This window comes from Falco naumanni, chromosome 4 (assembly GCF_017639655.2).
Source record: "Falco naumanni isolate bFalNau1 chromosome 4, bFalNau1.pat, whole genome shotgun sequence".
NCBI lineage: Eukaryota > Metazoa > Chordata > Aves > Falconiformes > Falconidae > Falco > Falco naumanni.
Genome location: NC_054057.1, coordinates 67,798,902 through 67,825,860, shown reverse-complemented (window position 1 = coordinate 67,825,860; position 26,959 = coordinate 67,798,902). Strand labels below are relative to the sequence as shown.

The following is a 26,959-nucleotide window of genomic DNA, read 5'->3' as shown; positions in this document are numbered from 1 at the left end:
TGTAATTTGTTGAAAATTTCAGTATTTTCCATTAGTTTTATATTTTCAATGCAATATTTTCAACTTTAAGAAATTAAATTGAATTGTCCTTGAACGTGGAATACAGTTCTTTGGGCTGAACTGTTCACCTCGGTTCTTTGGCAGGCATGGATGTGTCCCGACAGAACAATCCCATCTCTTCCATTCCAGCAAAATCACCTGTTCCTTTCACCGGGCCCGTCGCACACGGCCGATCCCAGCCATGCAACACGCAGGCTGTAGTTCTGGCAGCAATGGCAGTGGGAGTGTGGCCTGGCCCAGGGCTGGCCTGGCCCGTGGCAGTGGCTGCTCCCGGCCTGGCTCGGGGCCGGTTTGGGCCACCGGGCCGGTTCAACGCCCATGCCCGCCCGCGCGTCGTGTCCGTGGGGCTGCGCAAGGCAAATGGCTCCGGCACCCGGCGCCGCCCCGGCCTGTGCGAGCCGGGGTGGGCCGAGGCCCGGCTGGGCCTGGGCCGGGTGCGAGGCCTCCCGCCGCACCGCTCCCGATCTGGCCCGGTCCCTGCCCTCCGGTACCGACCCCGAGGCCCCGCCGGGCCCCTCCCGTGTCGCTGGGGGCGCCGCCGGCCGGGAGCGCCGCGCAAGGGCCCCCCGCGGGGTCGCGGCCTCCGGGCCCTGCAGGCACCGCCCGCCCCGCAGGGGCCGCCCTCCCCGCCTGCCTCTATGGTCACGGCGGGAGATAGAGCGCCCCGGGCCCCGCGCCGGAAGGGGGCCTGTCCCAGACTTCCGCGCGCGCTCCTCCTTTCCGGCGCCGGCGCCATCGCGGAGTGGCTGGGGAGGGCCGTACCCCGCGTCCATCCGCGTCCATCGGCGGCGGCACCGAGCGCTCGCTGCCCGCAGCCATGGCCATCCGCTACCCCATGGCCGTGGGCCTCAACAAGGGCTACAAGGTGACGAAGAACGTGTCCAAGCCCAGGCAGTGCCGCCGGCGCGGGGTGAGTGCGAGGCGGGCGGGGGTCGGGGGGGCGGAGCTGCGCTGCCGCTCGGTTCCTTCTCAGCTCGCTGCGGGGAGGCCGGTGTGGGGCGGGGGGCACTTGTAGTCGGCCCCTTCACTGTCCGGCCGCCGGGCTGAAGCGGGGGCGCCGGCTGCCCGGGGCGGGGGGTGCCGGCAGCAGTGGTGGGGCCTGAGCGCGTCGTTCCGGTGGGCCGCGGGCCTGGCTCTCGGGGTGTGGGGGTGCTGAGCGCCGCCCGGGCCTGGCTGTTGGGGTGCGGGGGTGCTGAGCACCGCAGCGGCTGGCACCGGCAGCAAACCCGCGGGCAGCTCAGTGTCTTATGGGTCGGGGGTTTGGGGGCGATGCCACCCGCGGGTCGGGGGTTTCGGTGGTGGAAAGTGTTTGATCGGTGAGGTCGGGTGCGGGGTGAAACGGCGGGGGGTGGGAGAACGCAGCAGAGCAGCCTGCGATGGAAGAACAAGATAAATGCAGTTCAACCCCGGTTTAAACTTAATTAGCAGTGAAATTGCAAATAGGCTGCGACTTCTGCAGCCCCTCCTAGGCTGCTTTTCGGGGTGAGTGCAGGCGGCACCCACCAACCTGCCCACCACTGTTGGGAGTTAGGCAGGTTCAGTGAGTGTGTTAACATGAGATTAGCGCAGTGCGCATCTTTTATCCCACGGATTCAGTGCTGCATTCAGATGGAGTGGTTGAGATGTGTAGTAATGCAAACCTTCTGTAGCTAACGGTCCTGCTTTCTCTAAAAACCGTAGTGCGTGCAAAGGTGCAAAATACCCAGCGCTGTGTCTGAAATGAAAACAGATGGGCACATTGGGCTCGCTGCTGCGTAGCACTGCCAGGGGATTGTACTTCCCTGGGACGTGCTATAGCATAAGCGGGTTTTGGGGCCTTAGCCCAGAGGTTGCCCAGCCCGTTGTGGTCCGCTCTGGGTAAACTCGCAGTTGGATTCATTGTGATCCATGTGTTCTTTCTCCGCCTTTCCCTCTCCTCTAGCGCCTGACCAAACACACCAAGTTTGTGCGAGACATGATCAGGGAAGTCTGTGGCTTCGCACCCTATGAGAGACGTGCTATGGAATTGCTGAAAGTTTCCAAAGATAAACGTGCTCTGAAGTTCATAAAGAAACGGGTAGGTCAACCCGACATCTTGGTGAGGATGGCAAAAACTCTGCTATACTTAATTTTTTGCTTTCTGCCCTTCCCTAAGGATGTTTTGCTGCTTAATTCATTCTCTTATATTGTCAGTTGTGCGGGAAGCTACTGGTCCAAGGGAGTGGAGGGAATGCCCCTTGGGTTGGGGGGGAGAGCGGGAGTGGATGTAAAGGCACTTTGCTAAGAAGGCCCAGAGCTACAGGACTCTGGACATGCCTTGCTCTTTTTGCATTATTAAAATCTGGCGTGGGGGAAGAGGAAAGCAGCACCATGGAGGCTGGGTCCCATTAACCGGGTGATTTGAAGTGGTGTTCATTGAGGGCAGCTATGAGCTGAAAGCAACTTCTGCCTTGTCCCAGATAATTGAGTAGAAGTACTACTGAGGTGCAATGGCAAGTAGTTTCTGGCTGGTGAGTTAAAGTAGATGGAGTTTGAGCCCATGTTTCCCAGGACTTTACCATCCTGCCTGCTTTTTGAGTGAAGCAGTCGTCACTGAATGCCTGGAGCAGCCAGAAGTGTCCTCTGTTCTCCGCTAGGATGAATGCTGACTGCTGCTCTCTCCCCTGCAGGTTGGCACTCACATCCGGGCCAAGCGAAAGCGGGAAGAACTCAGTAACGTCCTGGCAGCCATGAGGAAAGCTGCTGCAAAGAAGGATTGAGTTGTACAGCCTGTAACTCAATAAAGTCCTTTCCCACACACGCAGTGTAGTAACTGTTGATGGTGCATCTGCCTCAGCCTGTGAGAACAGGGTGCTCCTGGGGATGCCGAGGGACTCAGGATGCTGACAAGGCTCTCTTCTGCCGCAATCCAGACCTTGCATTGCTGTTTTATTTTGCCTGCAGCTGGAGATGGTGATACTGGAGTTACTTGTACTGGTCTGTGATAGATTCTAGAGGGGGAAGCCTCCTCCCTGACACCTTGCGGAGCTGGCCTTTCTCAGGCTGTGGAAGGCTCTGCAGTAGCTAAGGCTGTGACACCTGCCACCTCCCAGTCTGGCTCCAAACCTAGGTGGTGGCAGGAGAGAAGTTGGTGGACAAAATCTGCTGTTGAAAATAGCAACAACGTGGCAGCCATTCCCCAGGGCGCTTCTGTTCCTTGGTGCAGCTTTTCTTGCTTATGCATTTCCCCTTGTACCCTCCCTTTATGCCCTACTGTCTCCTGTGTTAGCAACTCGGGAGGAAGAATTACACTTGGTGAGAGCTGAATTTCAGCAGGATGATTCTTCATTCTTAAGGGCTACCTTGCTGTGAGAGGGTAAGTGCTGTTCTTCCTGCACAAAGTAATATATTTCAACCAGGCTTCATGTAACTACTCTCACACTTTTCAAATTCAGTTTTTCTAGCATTCACTGTAAAAACAATACTCAAGTTCTCTGGCCCAAGCCTATATTTATTGATCTACAACAGTCCTGCTAAGACATTTAATTACTTTCTTCACTCAGGGAACATAACACAGCTGCTGCAGTGGCAAAGACAGTCTATGGTGTGGTGCAGTGCTAACTGCTGGTACTGAGCACGTTCATCTTTTGTCCAGGCCTGCTCGCTCCTTAAGCCTGGAGTAGTGATTTAAATCTAGAGAACCATGTCCCTTGGCAGCTATACGTGTGTCCTAGAATTCCACAGTCTTCCCTCCAGCCTATCCCAGGCTTATAATGAGCCTAGTCCTTAGGCAAAATGTCACAATTTTATTTGAAATACTTAATGTGGCTCATAATTCAGTAGTAAAGAGGGAGAAATACTTTATTCTAGCAAAGCCATAATTCATTTTGGCAGCTGCGCAGCAGCAATAGCTCCATGTCCCACTTCAAGATTGCCCTTTGGTCACCCCATTTCTGGGCAGGGGCTGAGCATTTGGGGACAGACCACCTTCCAGCCACGTTGAACATCATCCTCCAGTGGCATCCAGCTTTGAAAATGCTATATCAAATACCTCTTTGTAGTGCTCAACAAAATGCACTTCTAGTCCTTCTGTAATGAATCCAGCAAGGTCATAATAATCCTTTTTATTCTCCGATGGCAGAATGATGCAGGTAACACCTGCTCTCTTGGCCTGTGGGGAAAAGTTACATGGTCTGTTCAGACCTAGAAATCCATCAATCCACTAGAAACACACTCCCCCCTTTGCAGAAAGCAAGAACAGTTACTGAGGTGCACGACTGGGCTTCGCTCCGTTCTTTGGAGAGCAGCAAGGGCATTACTTAACAGATGTCATCACTAGGGATGGATTGTGGTTGAGATCTCCCCAAGCCCCCAAAACACACAGTCTCCAGTCCCACCTTCTCAAGCTGCAGGGACAGCTGAAGGGGAGGTATTTTAGTAAGACTATATCAGCACACTGAGGGATTGTTTAGAACAATTCATACTATTTTACAGAGTTTTAGAAGTCTGTTTTAACTATAAACCCTAGAATCAAAAGAAGAATTAGACGCAGCGTATCAGACATTAATAGGTGCGACCCAGAGCACCATTCTACAGGACCTTTAGATACGGACATTGCACTGGAAGGAGACAGAAAGTGGGGCCAGCTCATCCAGTGGCAGGTTGTACCCACTCACTTTATCCTGCATTTATCTATGCGGCCACTCATCAGCACCACAGGCCTCCCTATCACATGTTTGTCCTCTGTAATGACTACCACAAAACAAAATGCAAAATAACCTATTTTAAAGTACATGAGGAAAAGGAATCATGTTGCACAAGGCCGTAACCCAGACAGATTTAGGGACAGAATGCTGATGTGAAGCCCCAGCTCGACAGGCTACTGGAAGAGCTAATACCATTCTCGAGACAAAAAAACATGTGATGCAAGGCTGAGGTAGGCTGGAGCTGTGCAGATGAAAAGTATGGAAAGAAATTAAATGCTTGGAAAAGAGTTCTGAAAACTGCAAAGGGTTAAAACCAAAAATGCAAGCACCACTATAAATCTAGTGTTTGCAAGAGCACTTCAGAGAACTCTGTCTATATCGCTTACTGAAAAAAGGAAAAAAAAGGATTAAGTAACTTGGTTATGATGTACAAAGAAACTTCACAGGGGAAAATGCAAGACACTAGAAGTAAGTTCCTTCTGTCTAAATCAGAAAAAACGCAGGGCTATCGACATGAAATTTTAAGTCAGACCCAGCACAGCTTATTGGACCATACCAGTCTGTGACAGACAGCTTTAACAGCTATATAGATGATCCCTTCCACACTTAATTACACCAGCCTAGTAACAAGAAACACAGATGCTCTGGCAAAAAGCCTGGGGTTCCACCTCTCTCCTCTCAGCTAGAGACACAGGCAAGTGTCCCTGTTCCCCCAGCAGGCTTCTCCACAGCAACCCTGGCTCACCACCTCCCCCACCCCAGGAGTGATCGCTGTGGTTGTCCCAGTCACTGCTGAGCCCAGGCCAGGGCTCTCTCCCACAGATGATGCATGGAGACAAGAGAAGAGCTCTTACCGCAATAGTCTTCTCCTTGATTCCACCAACAGGAAGAATTTTTCCAGTTAATGACACCTCTCCCGTCATCGCCACGTTCTGCCTCACCGGGCAATTCATGGCCAGTGATAGCAAAGCTGTTACTATAGTACACCCTGCACTTGGTCCATCTTTTGGTGTTGCTCCCTGTTTAAAAAAAAAACAGCCATAAACCTCCAGCCTTTAGCTCATTTAGAGTAGCAAAGCCCAACAACATCTTTATCATTGCTGTTTTAACATGGCCCCAATTTCATGGGGTTCCACAAAGGTTTTTGCAAAAGTGTCACTGATGGGATCCTGCTATTTGAATTGGCTGACCTACTAACAACTGCGTCAGTCCTCACCTTATTCATGAGGAACAATCCATGAGTCTACAGTCTGGGTTCTGGCCTGATGCTACCACAATACTCATTGGGCTCAGAACTTTGAATATGCAACATGAGCAAAAAACAGAGCATGAACGCTTTGAAGCTTTTTGTTGACCTAAGCCAACCATAAGAACAAGTAACAGAGGTCAGCATCACAAGGGAAGAGAACATCAAGAGTCACAAAATAGTGGAGGACAACACTGAAAATCATTCAAGTCAGAAAAGATCATTCCGTTTAGAAAGCCCAACAAAACCCAGACCTAAACTAGCAACAGTCCAGATTTATCTGAGATCAAACAGATTGTTGAGGTAAGAGCAGAAGAAATGAATGCTTGAGAGGGAGTAGAGGCAGAGATAGTGCCTGTTGTTTTCTGATTCTCCAGGAAAGGAGCACAGAGGTAACTACCAAGTACCTGGACAGACACAGAGCAAGCTGCAACAAGGGGGCTGTGGACTAGGTTAAAGCATGCAATAGTTCAGAAGCAAAGCATGGGCACAATCATAGTACAAAACCTGTCTTCAGTAAAGCACCTGCCCAAAGCATGTTACACAGTGTGTGAGCCCTTCTGAGCATTGCAGGGATTTATTTTCAGTTGCAGACACTGGAAAAATGCAACCACTGACATTATATGGACTAGAAGCCATGGCACAGAGACCATGGGTAGTATTTGCAATTATGTGTGAATGACCCAAAGCCTTTATGAAGGTATGGTAACAGAGACCTGAACTTTGGTTTCCTTGTAGCTGCTGCATACAAGCTTTTATCCAAATCACTCATCTCTATGCCATGGTTTCTCTGCCTCACAACAGGGCCAACAGCTACAACAAGTCTAGGGTTCCTTACAGTATTATCCAAGCCCCTGTATTCTCACCACGTGCTTGCAGCAGAAAGGAACACAAACACAGCTCATAAGAATGCTTTCACAGGGTCCTGAGGAAAATGTCTTCTTTTCTAGGTTTTACTGCTGCAAGAGGGCATTCTGCACAACATACGGACAAAGTACTTCCAGCTTCTTGTCTAGGGGAGCAAACCAGCCTAGCTGCCATGCGTGCTCTGTGAATTCTGCATCAGTTTACCTCTGGCACATGCAAGTGGATATGGGAAGACATGAGAAAGTCATTGCTGGGGTCCTTCTGCATCAGAAAGGCTCTCGCAAATGTGTAAGCTATTCTGGCACTCTCTTTCATTACATCTCCCAGTTGCCCTGTGACTTCAAGGGACCCATCCTTGTTCTCCTTGTCTTTGGGTCGCCTCAGGGACGTTTCAACAAACAGAGTGGAACCTCCTAAGAAAGAAAAAGGAAAACAACATCCTGAGGAAAGTTAAAGGAAAAATCGAACCACAAGGTTTTGGTGATGCAGGAGCAATGTCAGGAATTTGGAACTAGGGCTCTCTGATGAGACACTAGTGCTTGGGTAAAAAGCAGCTGAAAACTGTTCTCCAAATCTCTTCAGGAAGGCTAGCTAGAAATCTCAACAGCACTGCACCAAAAGCCTCCTTTCATTGCTTCTTTGGACTTCACACTCCATCAACACAGACACAACCCCTATTTCCTAGAAATAACCAGTTCTTGTAACTGTTTCAGGCTCTTCGTAGCCAAAAAGTAACATGAGCTCATAGCACAATACACTTCTGGCCAGTTCAGCTTCCCAGCGTCAGATATAGCCTCACCTTCTCCACCATACTAATAATTTCCCTCTGAACTACTTCAATTCCACCCAAGGTCAGTTAGAGTATGCAGGAGTCATATCCTTTGCTGTGTGCTGTATTTCCACACTGCAGTGCACATAGGCCCCCAAGTTACTAGGGGCATAATCCAGTGGATGGTAACTAGCCAACTGCACCCACCCTGACAGTGTGCTAGAATACCTGTATCTGCTCTTGCCACTGAAAGCCAAAATCAGCAGTGCAACACCACTGAAAATATCTGGCATGCCTCAGCTGTGCCTTGAAGTCAGAATGGCACCTCCTGCTTTTAAGGAAGCAGAGAAGGTCTTGTGCTCTCTGGAAAGGCTTGTGGTTTTAGTCACTGCTGTTCCTAATGTATGTGGTTTGTATGGGATGTGGAGCATAAATATGCTACCCTGAAGCTAAAATGAGCATGGGTGGGGAAGTAAGCAAGGGTCTCTTCTTCAGGGAAGAAGTAGTCAGGATCTAAAGGGCCACAGAAGTTAAATTTTACTGGTGCCAGTAGAATAACTTCACTGGACTCAGTAGGGAAAATTCAGTTTGACTATCCCATTCAATTTTTGAAAATGTTACAGAAATGTAGACATGAACCCAGAAGTCATTTTGTCTCACCCATAGCTGTCCAGGCCAGACCCATCACCACGCCTGGAGGAGTGGTTTCATACATGCGATCCACAGTGAAGATGGGCTTTCCCACAAAGTCCTGCAGGTTTTCAGGTGTTACTTCAACCATCTCTGCTTCTCCACTCACAATTTTATAGGCGGATTTCCTCAATACCTGAGTGAGACAGTCATTTGTTTCTGTAGAAAAAGCTGCGAAGGCTGAAGCACAGTGGTCACAGTTCCACAGAACTTTCCCTCACCTTTTCTACTTGTTTCTGCAGATTCCTGACCCCACTCTCTCTGCAGTATTGCTTGATGAGAACAGTCAGGACATCCGATGTGATTTTGGCTTTGTTTTCATCCAAGCCACACAGAACTCGTGCTTGAGGGACCAAGTACCTCTGAAAGAAATAATCCCCCATGTCCTTCTGTTAGTGTTTGTGACAAAAGCCCGGTGGTTCCAATTCACCCAGCTTCATTCCGCTGTTAGCTCAATGCCATTTTCTGGAGTTCACAGCCTGTGGAACACTGCAGTTGAAGTAACTGGGTGTTCAGATCAGAGGAACTCCATCAAAAATGCCATGTGCCTAATTTTTTTTGGACACAGCTGGATGTAAGCTGGAATCTGCCAAAACCATTTTATCAGAGAGAACTCCCAGTGCATCATCAGTGATTTCTCTTACCTCTGCAATTGCAAGTTTCTCTTCTGCTACGTATCCTGATACATTGATCACTTCCATTCTATCCCGCAGTGGCTCTGGAATGGTTTCTGTTACATTGGCAGTACAAATAAAAAGTACCTGGAAGTATTACAAGTTCCTATTAACATTTTCATTAACCTGCTGCTTTAGTCCAAGCAATAGTTCCTCAGTTCTGTGTTTCCCTGTCTGAAGGGCTGCAGCAGGATTACCTTCTCTGTGGAATCTAGTTTTTATTACAGGAAAAGTTCTGGATTTTAGAACTATGTAGTAGGGCATTCCCTACCCCCAAAGCAAACGTTCAGAAATACACACAGCACAAACTGGGAAATCGTAATGGTCTGATATGGAGCAGGAAGCTATTTGCCTGGGAAGACCTAGATCTCACTTTAAATTATTTCTACCTTCTATGAAGTTATGACAGAAGTGTCAAAATTATGTATACGTATTTTTAATCCATCACCTCTGCAATTCATGTAAGCCACACAAAAATGCAATAGTGGGCAAAGACGACCAATTTCAAAAGCCTAAGAGCAGCATGAGGCCATATCACTTGACAGCAACTCTGCCAGTCACTACATGGAAGAAAAACTCCTGCTTTTTCTAGCCAAGACCACGTTTCTTTGTGTCCATAGCTCTACATGGAGCTGAGACTATAGGACATATGGTGGTGATTGTGTTCCCTTAAGTACACTTTGGATAAAGCCAGCTCCTGAAGAGACAGCCCTATGCCACTCACGTCTCAATCCCATCTGGCTGACTTTCCAACTGGCTCAAACATCAGCATCTTTTCAACAGGAAATCCCTGCACTGATACACGCTCATACATTCCAGCTCTACAATCTCTGCAGAAGACAGAAATACCTTTGATAAATCCACAGGAACGTCAAGGTAATGATCCAAGAAATTAGAGTTCTGTTCTGGGTCCAACAGCTCCAGAAGGGCTGAGGATGGATCCCCTTGATATCCTCTTCCAATTTTATCCACCTATGGGAGAAAAACTTCAGATGTTCCAAGAAGTTTCTCACCACAGTAAATTCTTATGCAGGTTCTTTCAAAGCTGCATCTGAAAATCTTCATATGTTTGTTCATAAACAGCCATTCCCAGTCTACTGGTTTTCTGTGCATTCACCCAAGTCCCTGCTATCCTACTGCGTGAGCATGACACACCTGACAAGACACAGGAATTTAACAGTGTTGTAGAGAAGCACTATGAAACCTCAGGGACTGTGCATACAACCAAAAGCCAGTGCATTGTCATGGATTAGTGGGCTACTACTCATTAAGCTAAGCTATAGTCACAGACCACAATATTTATTCCACAGTGGGATGACTACAGGGTGCTAGTTTATACCATTTCCCGACTACGTAAGCTAAGACACTCCTTGCTCTGCCCAGGGTGCAAAGTCCTATACACAGCCACGCATCACAGCCCAGCCAGTGACCTTTGCTGCTTTCACAGAATCATAGGCTGATTGAGGCTGGTAGGGACTTCTCAAAGTCATCTTGTCCAACCCCACTGCTCAAGCTGGGCCACCTAGAGCCGGCTGCCCAGGACCACGTCCAAGGTTGTTGTTTCTTTCAACATCACTCATGTCCTCAGAAGGAGGGATCACAACAGGGCCACTCTCCACAGCTTTTTCTCCCTAAAGAGTAGTATTAACTAGACAGGCATAATGCAACTTGCTCCTACAGCCAACGCAAGGCTCCTCGCCACCACCATTTATGCACCATAACCTAAAGGTTTTCACTCCCCTTCAAATCAAGATACTCGTTGGTTACATTACACTGCAACTCATTACCCAGTTTCTTGGTCCCCCATACCATTCCCAAGACACCTGCTGCTGGTTTTTCCAAGGCACAGCACACAAGGAGGCTAGAGAGACCTTTAGTCTGTTCTGAACCTGCTATTATATCCTGTCCTTATCTGCTTTTCTACAAAGCAGTAGGCTGGTAGCCCTGACTCATTTATTCTCAAATTGGACCACAAATTGACTGTAAGCACTGCACCTTATTCCTTATAGTTTTGCTTTAGATCTGCTGAGAGACTCACTCTTTCTAATAATCACATCGGCAATAGTGGTTTTGTGCACAATGTTGTACCTACACCTAGGTAGGGAATGTGAAAGCTACTGAAGCCTCTGAGTATCCAGCCAGCTCCATCAGGATCCTTGCGATCCAAACAGCTGCAATTTAATGAGAATGGCACAACTGAAACACTAAAGTTGAAGTCTGTTATAAGAAGAGAAAATGAAGAGTCTAAGAAGTCACCCAAAGAACTTGAGAGCCCAGCCTCATTTAAATAAAAAAAACCCACAACACTGGGTTTTTTAAGAGTCACTGCTTCACCTTTCCTATTGGGGTCAAGAACCGATTTATGTTTTTAAGAGCAAAAACTAGAAGACCAGATACATCACCTCATCAATCAGTATAAGTGGATTCTCTGTCTTGGTCTTCTTCAGACACTGGATGATTTTTCCTGGCATTGCTCCAACATACGTCCTCCTGTTTTACCAGAGACTGTATTTAGGGAACCATTGTAAAGTACAGCACACATCACACAACACAGCATGCAACTAGTCTGTCTCTAGTAGAGATCAGATGTGAATTTTGGCAGAGTACTCCTGGACTGCAGTTTTTATCTTTAGTTTTAACCATTTTATATTAGAGGGAAACAAAAAAGTAAGGCTGAGAACAAGAGATTTCTGAATAGTGACTTCTTGGTTTGGGGGTAAAGAAATGTTAGAAAAGGGAATACTTCATTCCCTCACTTGATAGGGACAAAAAAGGAAGATCAGTGTAAATCAAAAGATACTCTGAAGGAACAAACTACTAACAGCAAAACACAGTCTTTCTGCTAGTGGGAACTGGCATCCAGGAACATACAGAAGCAGAGCAAGAGGGTAACAACAGAGTGAATGCCAAGAGACACAGAGTAGAGAACATCCTGAAAAGTATGTCAAATATTTCTCTCAGCTTCTGTATCATAAAGGGCAGGACCTCACAGGTTCCATTCACACTGTAGAACAACTCTCACTTGTTTGAAAACACTGTAGTTTTGGGTGTACGTGGAAGGAAAATAAACCTGTGTCAGGGTTGGATCTACTGATTTTTGTATTCACATCTTCTTGTTCTCCCCATGAATATTCTTGTTCCCAAGCTTTCCTCATGCAGCACCTCCCTCCTGATTATTCAGAAACGAAGTCTGTCAGACCTGAACATGTGCATGACCCGGTAAAACTGTCACTGTTCTCTAGTGCTGGCATTTATAGACAGACACGAATTAGCATTTGGTACCAGTCCAATGCTTCTGGGTAGCTCAGACAACTTTTCAATGATTCCCACAAGTCTACACAAGTACAGGGAGTACTGCAAGTACTGCACTTCAGAGACATGAAGACGATTATGTTCCAGACTCCGCCCTTTGCTATCAACTCCTGTCAGCAAGGGCTGGCAGAAGAGGGATGAAAATTACACACATCGGCAACCTCAGTCAGGCTCCTATTCTGACAATGTTAGTAAAAACTGCTGGATAGAGAAACTGCTCAAGTTACACTGACCTGTGTCCTTTTATTTCTGCTACATCAGTCATCCCTCCAACACTGAAGCGGAAGTACTCTCTGTTTAGGGCTCTGGCAATGGAGCGGGCAATGCTCGTTTTGCCAACCCCAGGGGGGCCATAAAAACACAGGATCTTCCCCTGGGTGGATCCTCGCAGCTGACTGACTGCTATAAATTCCTGCAGAACAGATGAAGCACCAGTAGTAAACAGAGGGTAAGTGCAGCAACACCAAAACATATTTGCTATCAGACCAAGCAATGATTACAAAATAAGCATCATACACAAAACGGGTCCTCAAAGGAGTTGGGGAGGGCAAGGGGAGAAGCTAAGGATACCAGTGCACCTCTTCTCTCTCTGGTTATTTACACATTTGGTTGTCCCTAGGTTTTGTGCTCTGTACTCATCTCACCGGGAGAAGCAGTCTCTCTCTTCTCTGTCTTCGAGTGGGAAGACTTCTAGTTCTCCTCCCCTCTTCCCTAGTCTCACCTGAGTCTCTCAAACTACATGTGAACATCTCCTACTATACTACTACTTCTTTGCTAGGTGAAACTTGCATCTTTTCACGCTCCTATGCTAGGCAACCCTGAAATAACACTCAGCAGTTGAGAAATCAAACACATCACAGTTCAGATCTGAAGTCTCAACTGCTGATACGCTTACAGTGGATAAATCACTGTGCGAGCAGGCAGAGAGATGTGGCTCCCCTGTAACAGGCCAGCTATTTAGCAAAGCCTTGATTTCCTCTCCCTACAGCGCTGAACTCCACAGCAATACTATACAAAGACAACAGCACCAATCTAAGTAGGGCTCACATCTGTGTAGATATTTCTCAGTACCTTAAAATCATCAACCTTGCTTGCACTGCTACAGCTGGGGAATCTCTTCTGCATGGAATGAATCACATCAATAATCAAAGCCACTGACCTGTATCATGCAACTCAAATCTATTTCTGTGTAAAGGCTGGGCCTAGTCAGCATGAGTAGTGCTGAACAAGCAACATAAGAGACTCACACTCCAAAGGGGTTATCTGCTTGCAAGTGTGCAACAACAGGCTTACCATAAACCATTCAAAATAATAAGTCAGATAGCAGCATTTAGTCACAGGCCTTGGGCACTACTAGGGAAAGAAGCCCCCTGTGGCTTGGTAGCGAAGAGGTACTTCACAACCTTTATCTTCTAGAAGAGATTGGAGCAAAGCAATTTAATAAAAGCAAAATCCCAGCATGCCTAAGAATTTACTATTCATTATATAGATGATATTGTACTGTTAACTTAGGAGATGCCTGTATGGCTTCTGTGCACATCAATTACTGAGGTGGCTTAAGTACCATCAGCACTGTCCCCAAGGTAGCACAAAGCTCTGCTATATACAACACGAGGGAACGGTAAGAGAAACAGCCTCGCTACACACTTGGGAAGGAAACGGCCAAGCCGAAGGCTAGCTACACTCAAAGGCTTCACCAAACCAAAGCTCTCACTGCGATTCGTTAATGCAAAGTCAGGATCTGCACCTGTCCCCCCTCTGCTGGGCACCTTCACTCACTTGCCCAGCATGACACAAACCCTGCCAGCAGTGGGATTGTCTTTCACTGCTTGAACGTGTTGGCTGGCTACATGGAGGAGCCTATTACTGTCCCCTGGGAAGGAAGGCAGCTCCCACAGCAAGTTGCTGAAGTTGTTGCAAGCTGCTGCAAGTATCTACTCTTACCTAAAACAGCTTCCCTAACCACAGCAAGCACAGGCAAGGAAAAAGTGACAGATTTCTGGAAAAAGGTAACACTGAAAACCACCCTGTCTGCTTATTATGAGGGTTGTATTGCACAGACCGTAAACTCTTCAGTATCCAGCGCGACTCTGGGGATAGGTAAAGGTTGTGAGGAAAACACACATCTTAGCTAACTTCTCCCCCTCTTAGTTTTAGAGTTATGAGTAGAAGTACAGCGTGTTTTGGAAAGGCAGTAGCTTTGCCAGTCAAGTGGAACCAGTTTAACAGTGTCTGAACAAACTGATTAAAATCCAGAGACTGCTTCCCTTGGACACTTACTTGCTCAGCATTCAGCAGCAAAACAGCATATTGCAATTCAAAATCAGAATATGACCTTCATTGCCACAAGTAATTAAACATTAACTGATCACCAGAATACTCTGTTCTTTCATGTAGTTTTCTGTTTCATCCATGAATTAACACAAATTCAATGGAGAGCTGCAATCTGAAACACATCCAAAATGTCTGATGCTAAGCAGAGTGTAAAATGGGACACACTGCCTATTCCTGCCTTACCAGAATTCGCTTCTTGACATCATCCATTCCATAATGATCCTCCTCCAGAACTGCTCGGGCTCTGGTCAGCTCCAGGTTCTCCTCACTACACTTACCCCACGGGATGGATGTCAGCCAGTCCAAGTAGTTCCGTGTAACACTGACAGAAACACACAAGTGAGAGTGATTTCACAACAACCAGCTCATGGCTTCCTCCACTGCCTTCCAAAATAACCTCATCCAGAACAAGTGGGATATAAACTACTTATGGAAGGCAGACTACGAAAAGAGCACCATCATCTGGGTAGTCATTGCTAACCTTCCACTATGGTCTTCATTCCCTTGTCTCTTCCACCCCCTCCCCCCCAAATCAAAGCTTTTTTTGGCAGCTTTTGCTTTCCTGAGACAAAGAACCTTCAATGCACTATGCAAAGACCTAGATTTCTGCACATAAACTCCCTGTATGATTCTTTGGGGTGGGGCTGGTTCCTGTCTGAAGGTCAGGATTGTTTGTAAACTCCAGATTACTGTCAACTGTTTGGATCAAGTCACAAAAAGATAGAAAACCAGTTTTCTCCATCTCCCCAGTGGACCAAGACAATGTAATGAAGAAAGGTTCCTAGCTCAGAAGCAAGGAAAAACAGCTGGAGGTACAACAGGACAGAGAAAGATTTAAGGCTGAGAGATAAGAATGTTAATGTGGAAGCTAATGGTAGAGATCATCAGTTTAAACAGACTGCTATTGAGGAGAACACAAGTGTGTAAAAGCAGCATGCATCTGTTCTAAAACTCCACACACTCAGATCTGGGATTCAAATGTACAGCAACGGCTGCAAGATGCAGTAAATATTACTCTTATTTAAATATTACTATTGTGTGCAGTCACAAACACAGGGAAGCGCAGCCTCCCCGTGCTTGCCTGGCTGGTCCCAAGATTTACTCTACGGAAAGTGACACACCAACAGAGCCTTGGCATTTTTCTCCAAGTACTTCCTTCGCAAACTTGCTATCCCTGTTACTACTCTAAGGGAAAGGCAAAAGTACTATGCTAGCTGTGAAGGCCAGGGTGTCTTTCCTAGCCTTCTCCCTCCACTTCCCAGTACATGACTATCAAGAAGATGTTTCTCATCCAAATGACACACCTGCCCTCAACACACAGTCTTTTACTGCACAAAAGATACTTTGTTTTAGAAGCAAAGATCCAAAACGTTAAAGTGCTGATGAGTAGTATACTGACTGGTGTATGGTATAGCGCGCTCTGCCTCTGAACAGACAAGAAGTGTTCACAGCAAGCTCAGTTTCTGACAATCCACGTTGGATTATGTGGTAAAAGCTATTCACTCCTTTGCAGTTCCAACCCTGCCCCAACACTTCAGGGACCACCTGAGGCAGCTCTGCCAATGTCACGTGTTAACAACTAGCTTCTCTGCTCTCACATCTAATGAAAACACCCAAGTACCAGACAAGAGCCAAAATTAAGGGCTGAAGGAATCACTGCACATTTCATGAGGGGAAACAAAATGCACGGTTCTTATCCAACAGAATTACGCTGCAAGAGAAAACCTAAAACGATCAAAAGAGGTAATCGACTGTAAAACACAGGAGATCTGGAGAACAATCCTATAGCTAGGATGTGATCACATGCTACATTCAGGGAAAACAATTATGACAAAAGAGAAAAGAAACTCTTAAGGTAAAAGCTTCACAGAATTGTATTGATTTCTCTCACTCTCCCAGCTAACCCTGACAGCAGAGGACGCAGCCATGCACTCACTTGAATTCTGAGGAGTGATTATCCAGCAAGCCCAACTTGTTCAACTCTTCATCAATCACATCCATGACATGCTTTGGCACTACCAGCTCCTTTAGTCGCTCACGGAATTTCTCTTCTATAGCATCCTTGTCCTCTTTTTCCAGACCCAGCTCTTTCTTAATGATTTTCAATTGCTCTTGGAGAAGATATTTGCGATGTGTTTGCTTGATCTTCTCCTCAACCTAGACAAAGCAACAGATACAGTAACCGTTTCAGTTTTGGTACAACCCGTCAAACATCAAATGCTTCCAAATGCTTCTCAGTTATGACCTTCTCAGCAACTGAAAATATGACTTGGAAATCATTTGCAGCATGTCCTAATGTAAAAAGTAACTCTATGACATACTCCAACTCCCTCCAACTCTCGGTGGCCTCCACTGACCATGGTTCAGTACTTCAGTGTTTTGTTTATGCTGAGGAGACCAAAAGCTGGGCAGAGTAAGCCACCAAATAAAGGGGAATAACCACTTCTCTTGACCTGCTGTCTACACAACCGCAAATAGAGCCCAGTACGCAGTCGGCCCTCCTTGCCACAAGGACAGGCTGCTAATTCATGGTCAGCTTCCCGTACACCGGGGCCTCAAGGTCCTTTTCTGCAAAGCTATTTTCTAACCAGCTGGCACCCAGCCTGTCCTGTTGCACAGCATTATTTCAACCCAGGTGTGGGACTATGGATTTCTCTTTGCTGAACTGCAGGATGTTCCTACTGCCCCCCATTCACATGAATTTTAAAAGCCCCAATTATTGGGAGTTAATAAACCCAGGAACTTTTGACTCAGTATACACAAATTGTACTTCATATATTCAGTTACCATTTTGATGCAGGTATCAAATTCTGATTAAAATTTACAGCAGTGAGGAACTACTGCAGTTCATAGTGGTTAGCAGAGGGTCTTTTAAAATAACATTGCACTACTTACACTATTATGTGCTATATACAGTATTATGCTGTGTATTTTTACACAGATGCTTGGTAAACTGCAGGCCTCCAGGATTTGCCTGCTTGCATGAAATTACAACTTGAACACAACTTAACAGCAGATGCCATAGCCTCACATCTTGTTGCTTTTACAATATGCATGAAAAAAACCAATTTCTAACAGAAAAAGAATATAAAATCTTAACTCTAAATTAACCTCCCTTTAGAATGTGTACTATTGCCTTGCTTCAAAATTCTTCGCTGGCCGTGCTAACCATCACAATGGTGGATATGATACAAATACATACAAGGTATGTGTTACTTGAAAAACTCACCTCCCTTCCAAGACGCTGCTGAAGTTTGCTCAGCTCATATTCCTTCTTGAGAAGGGAAAGGGCTTTGTAAAGCCGTTTGGGAATCTGGAAAAGATAGGCACAAAATGAATTTTCAGACCCAATACTCTTATCAACTCCCAGTTAGAAAGAGAGAATAAAAAGCTCCAACAGGTTGTCTGGGAGAACTCTCCAGCACTGTAGGTATGGACACAAACTGTGTAGCGATTCCACAGCATACAACCAATGCGCGAAAGAAAATTATTTGCTACCAAAGATATAGTGCATCCAGCCTCTTTCCCTTAAGGCAATATAACTTACTATATCCTTCAACAGGAACTTAGTCACTGATATTAACATCTCATCAAACATACCACTGAAGTCTCTGTACTGAGGCTGGTAAAGAAACTATGACATATAACAGACATACTTTTGATTCAGTTAGCATAGCTTCAGTCAAAAGCTTCATCTTACACTGGTTTCTTCCAAGATGTCTTGAAGTTCGTGTGACTCTGCCCCTGTTAGCGCTGCACCCATGTCACTCAGATAGATAGGGTTATCTACCACACGCTGTCCTGCCTGCATCATCTGAAGTACGGACTCTCTGAAAAAATGGTAATAAAACCCAAAACACTTTGTAAAATTTTACATTCATAAGGAAGTATCCTTACAGAGCTATTTATTTGCTACAAAAGAGTAAAGGCATGAAACAGCTCAGTTTCATAGAAAAATAACTCATTTTGTAAAAATTTGACTAAGCCAATACGCAGTATCAAACACGTAAATCACTCAATAAAGGGAAAGGTCACCAATATATAAACCCAAATGTATGAAATGTTCTCTTAACAGTTACTTAAAAATTTTGTGTGCCAGTATGCTAAGACTTACTATGCTCATGTTACATGGATCAGACAACGATACTTATTGCAGTGAGCTTCACTCAGACCCAGATCACCTGCCACAGGTCTTATCATCCTACCTTGTATTGAAGTTTCACATCAGGTTTTCAAAACTTGCCCTGTTTCCCACAACCGATGATAAAAGCTCACATCCCACAACAAAATACTAGGTGACAATTCAGCAAATATCTCTTCTTCATTACAGCAAAAGGACAAGTGCAATAGAAAATCGCAGCGTACTCCAGCCTGAGAACACGCTGTTCTCAGAGTAGGGCAGCATGGGGAAGACATACCTGTACAAGGGGTTCAAGGCAATGATGTCCCGGATTGTTTTGACAATTTCTGCAGTAAGCGCCTATAAACACAATAAAACTTCAATCAACAAAAAGACTGGAAAAGGACAGACAAGGCCTCAGTACCACTATGACACTTCCCAACCCCTCCAACACAGGAGCACAGAAATACAGCCCCCGGCCACCCGCTGCAGCAGTGCGCTGTAATGGTACTTGGTGTCGGGGCAGTTATTCCTCCTGGGAGGAAGGAAAGGCAAGAAGGGCTACAGGCTGGCTTTCTGCACGCACGAAACTTAAACTGGTTTTTGGCCAGAAGATATGATCAGGTTGACCACTCAAGTCACCTCAGAGCAAAGACTCAGTTTGATAGAGGATATTACAAAGATTTAAGCACAGAGCAACCTCTTTGTTCAGCAACTTTCTGAAGTGACCAGTTCTAAGGAATTGAGCTGTTGTAATAAAAAATTCATTATTTTCATACAATCCCCTACTAGAGTGACTGTGAGGAAGAGGAACTGGTTTCTGAAGCCTGAAATTGGATCTTGATTTTAGAACTCTTCCTTTTAAGCAAGAAATGTAGATGCAACACTACAGGACAAAACCAGGCTTGTATGAATAACTCACTCACTTTAACCTCTTCTGTGATCTGAAAATCTTCATGAACCACATTCTCTACTTCTACCATGAGAACTTCCTGAGATGAAGTAGCTACAGGATCCAGTACCACTTCCACAGCTTGGTCCTTTGCTCCAGGCTCTTCTTCAGCCTCTTTCTTAGAGCGCTTCTGTTTCCTTCTAATTTTCTGTTTGTTCTCAGGCTCCTCCGGCTCAACCTCTAGTTGCTTGTTTATACGAATCCTGAAAGCCCAAAGAAACCACCTACAATCAATACCCCTCTGTTATAACATGTTTTCAGCTCTTCTGCATGAGTCTAAGCTGTATTTTGAGTAAACTAAAATTTCAAACTTTGACAAAGGTGACTGACTGTAAGTGTTTTGACAAGATTTAGCTTTTAGTTCATTTTGTCAAAATAAGGCTTGATTTAGTAAAACAGTAATAATCAAGCGGTAGATACCGACAGGACTCCCTACGTAAATTTACATTAAGTTGTCATACAAAAAAATTAACTAACCACAGAATTAGCTTATTGGTGTGTGAATGAGACGCCAAGGACAGCTGACAGCACCTTTATCATAAATTGTGTTAGCTTCATCCAGCTGCAGAACCACAAAAACCGATTTCTAATGATTACAATAAAAATAAACCAAATATTGGTGAACATACACATGCACACAAGATATGTTCTTCAGTATCACAGACTGACTTCTCAGTGACAAGCTGCAGCACAGGAACAGAACTGCTAAAAAGGCATCGTTGTTACTATGTCTGCTCCAGAGTTACTTTCCCTAGCTACATGAGCCAACAAATCTGATGTTGGCTTCTTGTCTCTCTTGAAAAGCAAGTTCCCTGCTTCACTTTAATTCTGAATATAATGTTTCGCGTTTTCAGTCTTCTGATTCTCAACAATCAGTCTGTCTGCTTTAAACCACATCTGCTGCATTATCTACTGTAGTGCTAAATATTACATACCATGTGTATAATGGACCTTTAAGTCATTCCATGTCCAGACATTTGAAATTTTAGTCTATTACACAAAGAGATTTCCTAGATTATGATCTTGAAAGAGATCAAACCCACAATATATTCCACAACAAAGTTAATTGAGTATTAATCCCGCAAAGGGACAGGCTAGATCACATGGCATAATCACCTTCCAAAAAATTAGCTTCCCTGTTACTGCTCTTAAACTTTTCTGAATTTTGCCTGCTGTGCATACAACCTCACATTGGACGTTTTTAATATGGATTATGACCTACAGTTCTCCAGAAAGGGATCAAAATCTTACCCTCTCCACTTGCTTAAAAGGTTTCCCCACCAAAGATGAGTGCTAGACAAACACTCAGGAACTGCAACAGCCTTTGACAAAGTTGTCCTACTAGTCTGTGAACACAGAGGCCAGAAAAACCCTTGCAGTGTAGCAGACTCCCAGCTCATGGGATAACTGCCATTATGCGCAGGGTGTAGGTCTTATTTTCCATGTGATTTCCTTTAAAAAGTAAGACCTCCTCAGCTACTCTGCCTGCCTGCCACTAGCAACTTCTGACTAACTTTGACTACTCTTGTCAACAGAATAGAGTCACAGACAATTAAGTTCCAAAACATTTTCTGGACAGTGGGGCTGCTGGTGGGTAGAATCAGTTGCTGGGTAGAACGTCCCCTCGCAGGGCAACCCAAACAGTCTGGCAGCAGCCAGCTGGCCAGCCAGGGTGTAAATAGCTCTAGACTGACTACAGAAGCTGCTGCCCTGGCCCAGAAGGCACGCTAGAAGATGTACGGGGAGAGCTAAGGGAGGGATTTAGAAATGAGAGGATCCACGCTTGCAGGACACCACATTTCATTATTTTGGGCTGCTGACAAGAGTTTCCTTTTCTATATTTTTCCCTGTAAATGGAGGATGCTTCTCAGATCGATATCCAGTGTGCTTCCTACAGACATAACTGACCAGTGGTGTCTCAATCAAATAAAGAACAATTCCCAACACCTTCCAAGTCATAGGGAAGTGTGTATTCCAAGTAAACCAAAACCAATAGCTGCCTATGTCCAAAATCTAATCAAACAAGGTTGTGCGTTGATAATGCAGCAGAAGTCCAAGACTTCATTTGGAAAGATGCTGACCTGCAAACTCACGCAAATTCAGCTTTGAGAAGTAGTGCCTGTTCTTTGCTGTCCCGAACAAATGCAACTGAAGTAAAGTGAGTGGGACGAAAAAGCAATGCTTCAAAGCAAACCCCACCCTGAATCTGTCTCCCTCGCCATGTTTCTGTCCTTGTGCTTCCCTTTCTAATGGAAATTAATTATTCGACACTTTTAAACCCACAATTTTATACTCTCTTAGCTCAAAATACTTGGCACAAATAGCTAAACCTATACTCCCAACACTAATCCTATTTTCTTCAGTTCTAGGACAAGATTATGTAGATGACATAATTACAGTTATGGACCACTTTTTTCCCCCTCTTTTTTAATGCAAAAATATTGGCTTAAATTAGTTCCAGAGGATTTTTTTCACCATTGCTAAATTTTTCTGTGCTTGTCAAAGAAACTGCTAAACTTCAACTTAATGAATATTTGCTTGCATCACATTACAATTTATATGAGAATGATATGCTCTAGCTCTTCCTTTCTGTGGCTAATCTGTTGCATCTCTAACAGTACACAGAATACCGGGGCTGGAGCATCAGAGCACTATCAGGGTATGTTGTGGTAACAAAGCAAAAGCTTGCCGTATACAAGTTGTGCATGAAAATGCATGTATGTGGTGAACATTAAATAAAGGGATGTATCTATTTATAAAGAAGTCTGGTGAGATGCAGTGGAAGTACAAGTAATCACCTTCGGTGTCCCATGACTATCATACGCAACTTGTCTCCAAGGTCCTGCATTTCATGAATCTGTACAAAGGTTCCCATCTGGTAGATTTCATTCAGATCCTCCACCACATCAGATTCATTGCTATTAAGGAAAAAAAATTGGAGTAGATACTCAGAATCTTGAGAAAGCAGGCAAGATTTAAAAAGAAAGAATAATCACTGGTTGCAGAACTTTAAACAGGATTCAGGAGCAAAGACATTTAATTTTATCCTCACCGTAACCACCATGTAGCCCCTTTCCAAATCACTCAACTACCTGGATGGTTCACTCCCCTCCCAAATAATAACAGCCTTTTCATAGAATAGTAGAATGGTTTGGGTTGGACAGAACCTTAAAGACCATCTAGTCCCAACCCCCTGCCACGGGCAGGAACACCTCCACCAGCGCAGGCTGCTCCAAGCCCCATCACACCTGGCCTTGAACACCCTCAGGGACGGGGCACCCATAGCTGCTCCGGGCAGCCTGTGCCAGTGCCTCGCCACCCTCACAGGGAAGCAAAACCCAAACTCCTAGCAGTGCTGGCGGTGGCAATGAAAACTGTCAGAGTAAGAGGATGGTCTGAGCCTATACACAATTTCTCTAACACTATCCAAGGCTGTGAATTTCAGATCATAGCTTTTATATAAATGCAGTCTAGTTGTGGAAATAGCTATTTTTAAATTTTTCAAAAGAGCCAGAGAAATGACTTACTTGTCATCCTTTTTAAGGAAAACACCAGCATAAGGCTGGGCAAGACGAACCTTCCTCCTCAGCAGCTCAACCAGCTTCTTATTTTTTACCTAGGATAACAATACGTATGAAATCAGAAGTGGATTTTCTGTAAGCTTTGCACCCTCAGTGTAAGGCCAGGCATAGTGAAACCCTATGACTGAATTATGAAGTCTAATCTCAGATTTTTCTAGTCTTGCCCACATTAGGGGACAGGGGATGTTGAAGAGTATTAGAGAAACATGAAATCTAAGTATTTAAAACAAGTCACCAAGTACACAGGACAAGCTCAAAGGCAGCAGAAGAAACCAGGCCTAATCTGTTACGAGCAAGAGGCTTCTCATTCACTTGAAGACGACTTTCTAAAAGCTTCTGTTGCTATCACTGTTCCCTTCCCCTTCCATACCTGTATGTTCCAGCTGTCCACTCCTACTGGAGGGCTACTCCAATCTTCCCCATCAACTGCCTGAATTCTTCTCACCCACCTAGCTTAAACAGTCTTCTCCAAAGCCCCCTAATTTCAATTTCTCTCCTACACCCACCAGCCTACCCAAGCCCCTGCTTTGAGACCCTGCCAGTATTCCTATTTTACTTTCTTACTCTTCTCTGCTCTCTGGATGCCACACATCTGTCCCTGGCAGATCTCCCAGCGCCACTGTAGTTGTTATCCCAGCAGGCTGAAGCCTCAGTGACCAAGAAAATACCTCCTTGTGAATTGTGCTGTTGCATAAAGTCACAGTGCCGACCACTGAGTGTTTTTTCAAAGTGATGGACATAAGCTGCAGTGCTCAGTGCTCTGGAAAATAACCACCGTGGTCTGGACAGAGCAGCATAAGCAATACCACTGCTGTTGATGTATTTTAAACTTGGCATACCTATTTTAATTTTGCACAATGTCTAGGAAAACTATTCTTGCCAGTGCCACAGACATTAACAGAAAGAAGAACATTCATAATTCCATATTCACTGTAGAGACTTCACATTGTCAGGAAATAAATGTCAGCACAATGAATTTGTGGTGTAAGAGACAGTATTTAACAATTATCTTAATATAAGACACTGGCGACCTATGCATTGAAATTAATGACTTGTAAATAAAGGTGTCACATGATTCCGTGCCTAAAGATCATAATAATATATAATCTTCTCCTTCCCCCAACACATCTATAAAGACACTAAAAGTGCACATATTAGATTCGGACACGCAGAAAATCACTGCAGTAGGAATAACATTATGATAAATAACACTACAGGAACAGGGAAATATTGATTCTTGTTAACTCCAAAATTGGATTGGTAAAATGTTAGCAAGATGCAAAAATATGAGTGTTTGTTCCAAACCAGTTGCGTTTCAGGAGGAAAAAGTATTTCTGGGCCTGAGAGCTCAAGTGATGTATCAAAGATCGAGTTGAAGGCTCTTCAAAATACATGGGAGGTGAAGAGGAGAAAGGTCACACTCTGATGTTGTGAGACCACCAGCGCCCAGCACCCAGCACCCTCTCCCAGAGGAGCGGTGCTGCTCGACACTGCATCTGTGCTTCCCCTCGCAGCTCAGTCCCTGCCTGGGCAGTTGCTGCTCGGGGCACGGCCAGGCTTGTGCAGCCAGACCACGGGCACCTTCACTCAGCCCCCGGCAATGGGACACGGCGGGATGGCAGCGGGGCGGCGACTCGGGAAGAGCTTCTGCGCCGGCCACCGGGCAGATCTCCCAGCACCACCACAGCTGTTATCCCAGCAGGCTGAAGCTGCCTTCAGCTTCACGGGGAGCAGCGCGACCGCCTGACGCAACACTCCTGAAACCCAAAGCCCGCACCCATCCCCAAAGAACCACGATTCCCGTGCGGGCAGGCGATGTAGCTGGGAATACACAAGAAGCAGCAGAGGGCGGCCCTGAGGGGAGCAGCGGCCCGGCCGTGCCGGAGCCTGAGGGGAGGCTCAGCGCGGCCCCGGCCGGCCGCCCCCAGGCCCGGGGCCGCCGTGTCCCTCAGGGCCCTCGGCCAAGGCCCCGCGCACCCCGCCGCCAGCCCTGGGCTCCCCTCACCTCAATGATCTTGATGAAGCGCGGGAAGACGGGGTTACGCGTCACGGCGATGAGAGGGACGTTGGGGAAATGCTCCGGGACGAGCAGCGGCGCCAGCGCCGTCATGACTGGCCCTGTCCCACCCGCCTCCGCCCCGCCGCCGCCGTCCTCGCCGCCGCCACCGCCGCCGCCACCCTCCTGCGGGTCGCCCCCCGCCAGACCGCCGGCGCTGCGCTGCTGCCATGGCGGGCCAGTGCTGAAGGCGAGGCGGGCCGGCGGCGCGGAGCCCAGCGGAGCCGCGGAGGAGGCTGCCGGCAGGAGGCGGCGCCGCACGGGCCCCAGCAACGCCGGCCGCCAGCGCCCGCACAGCCGCAAGCAGCGGGCGGCCGCCATGCTGCCGGTGCGCGCCCACCGCCCCTTCCGCCGCCCGCCCCGCCCCCCCCGCTCCGCGCAGGCGCCGCGAGCCCTGGGCCGGGCGGCGCGTGGCAGCGCGCACGTCTTCCCGCGCTCCCCTGAGGGGATTCCTCGCCGGCGCCGCTGGGCCTAAGTCCCGGGCGGCGGCAGGGCGGCGGGGCCCGATGCGGGGAGCGGACAGGGAGCAGGGAAAGGGGGGTTAGGCGGGGGGGGTCCCGTGGGTGCGCCTTTGGCCGCTGCCCCGGCCTTTTCCTCCGCACCAAGCCCTCAGTGCTCGCCTGGAGCTGGTTGCCGGGACGGGTTGTGATACCTCATGGAGACCGCTCAGCCTCTCTGGGCACGCGGTGCCAGGCACCCTCTCCGTAAAAAAGCCTTGTGTTACGACAGAAGCTCCCGTGATGCGGTTTGTGCCCTTTGCCTTTTGTCCTGTCACCGGGCACCATTGAAAAGAGCTAGGCCCCACCACCTTTACACCCTCCTGTTCTGCGGAATTAAACTCAATAACTCTGGATAGGTTATAAAGCAGGTATATTTACCTCACTGGCGGGCATCAGGGTGGATAATTCCAAAAGCACCTGCTGCCCCGCCTTCTTTACATTCATACATATTCAATAGATACCTGAGAATAGGTCGAGTTAGGATAGGGTTAGGATAATTAGGCCACTGAGAAGTCATTTAACATAAGTTCCCTCCCATTTGTGCTTGCAGTACTGTGTCCTGGTGGTGGTCGTGGGGGTCATTGAGGATGAAGGCTTGAGTCTCCCTTGCTCTGAACTTTTCACCACCTCCCTTCACACAGACTCAGTCGTGTCTTGAGTTTCTTCCAAACCATAAAACAAGACAACCAGTTTTCCACTTTCAAGGCACTGATGTTCGCATACCGGTGTCTTCCTAGCAGTACACAGAGGATCCCAGTTCCACCTTGTCAGCACAAAGGGCCCCAGGACCTTGCTTAATTTACAGTTACACTGTGAAGCTCTTTGTAGAATTACATTGTCAAGCTCCTCTTTGTACATACAATGAGAGTTTTAATTGTTCTAAGTTTTCATATCCTATTAATCTAGTTATTTCTAAGCTATCTATCACTCCCTTCAGGTATTTATGCACATCGATGAGTTTCCCCCTGAACCTTCTCTCCAAGCTGAACAGTCCCAGCTCCCTCAGCCTTTCCTCACGGGAGGTGCCCCAGTGCCTTCAGCATCCTTGTGGCCCTTCCTTGGACTCTCCAGTGTGTCCGTGTCTTGTACTGAGGAGCCCAGAGCTGGTCACAGCACGTCAGGTGTGGCCTCGCC

The 26,959-nt window shown here is 46.7% G+C and overlaps 2 protein-coding genes across 2 annotated transcripts; one reads left to right on the top strand and one right to left on the bottom strand.

Annotated features, from left to right (window-relative positions):
- The first annotated feature begins 755 nt into the window (after positions 1 to 755).
- Positions 756 to 2,838, top strand: RPL36 (ribosomal protein L36). The gene is made up of 3 exons (XM_040589214.1): positions 756 to 970; positions 1,982 to 2,116; positions 2,709 to 2,838. The coding sequence occupies exons 1-3, from the start codon at positions 878 to 880 to the stop codon at positions 2,796 to 2,798; spliced, it is 318 nt and encodes a 105-aa protein (XP_040445148.1). The 5' UTR covers positions 756 to 877; the 3' UTR covers positions 2,799 to 2,838.
- A 966-nt stretch (positions 2,839 to 3,804) lies between these two features.
- On the bottom strand, positions 3,805 to 25,418 carry LONP1 (lon peptidase 1, mitochondrial). Its single transcript, XM_040589143.1, has 18 exons — positions 25,275 to 25,418; positions 23,216 to 23,304; positions 22,487 to 22,606; positions 19,663 to 19,891; positions 19,035 to 19,096; positions 18,317 to 18,446; positions 17,846 to 17,929; positions 16,553 to 16,773; positions 14,800 to 14,938; positions 12,516 to 12,694; positions 11,373 to 11,460; positions 9,820 to 9,942; positions 8,941 to 9,057; positions 8,518 to 8,658; positions 8,267 to 8,432; positions 7,042 to 7,250; positions 5,579 to 5,743; positions 3,805 to 4,189 (listed from the first exon to the last, which is right to left on the bottom strand). Exons 1-18 carry the CDS (start codon positions 25,377 to 25,379, stop codon positions 4,025 to 4,027), a joined length of 2,532 nt encoding a protein of 843 aa, XP_040445077.1. The 5' UTR covers positions 25,380 to 25,418; the 3' UTR covers positions 3,805 to 4,024.
- Positions 25,419 to 26,959: the final 1,541 nt, after the last annotated feature.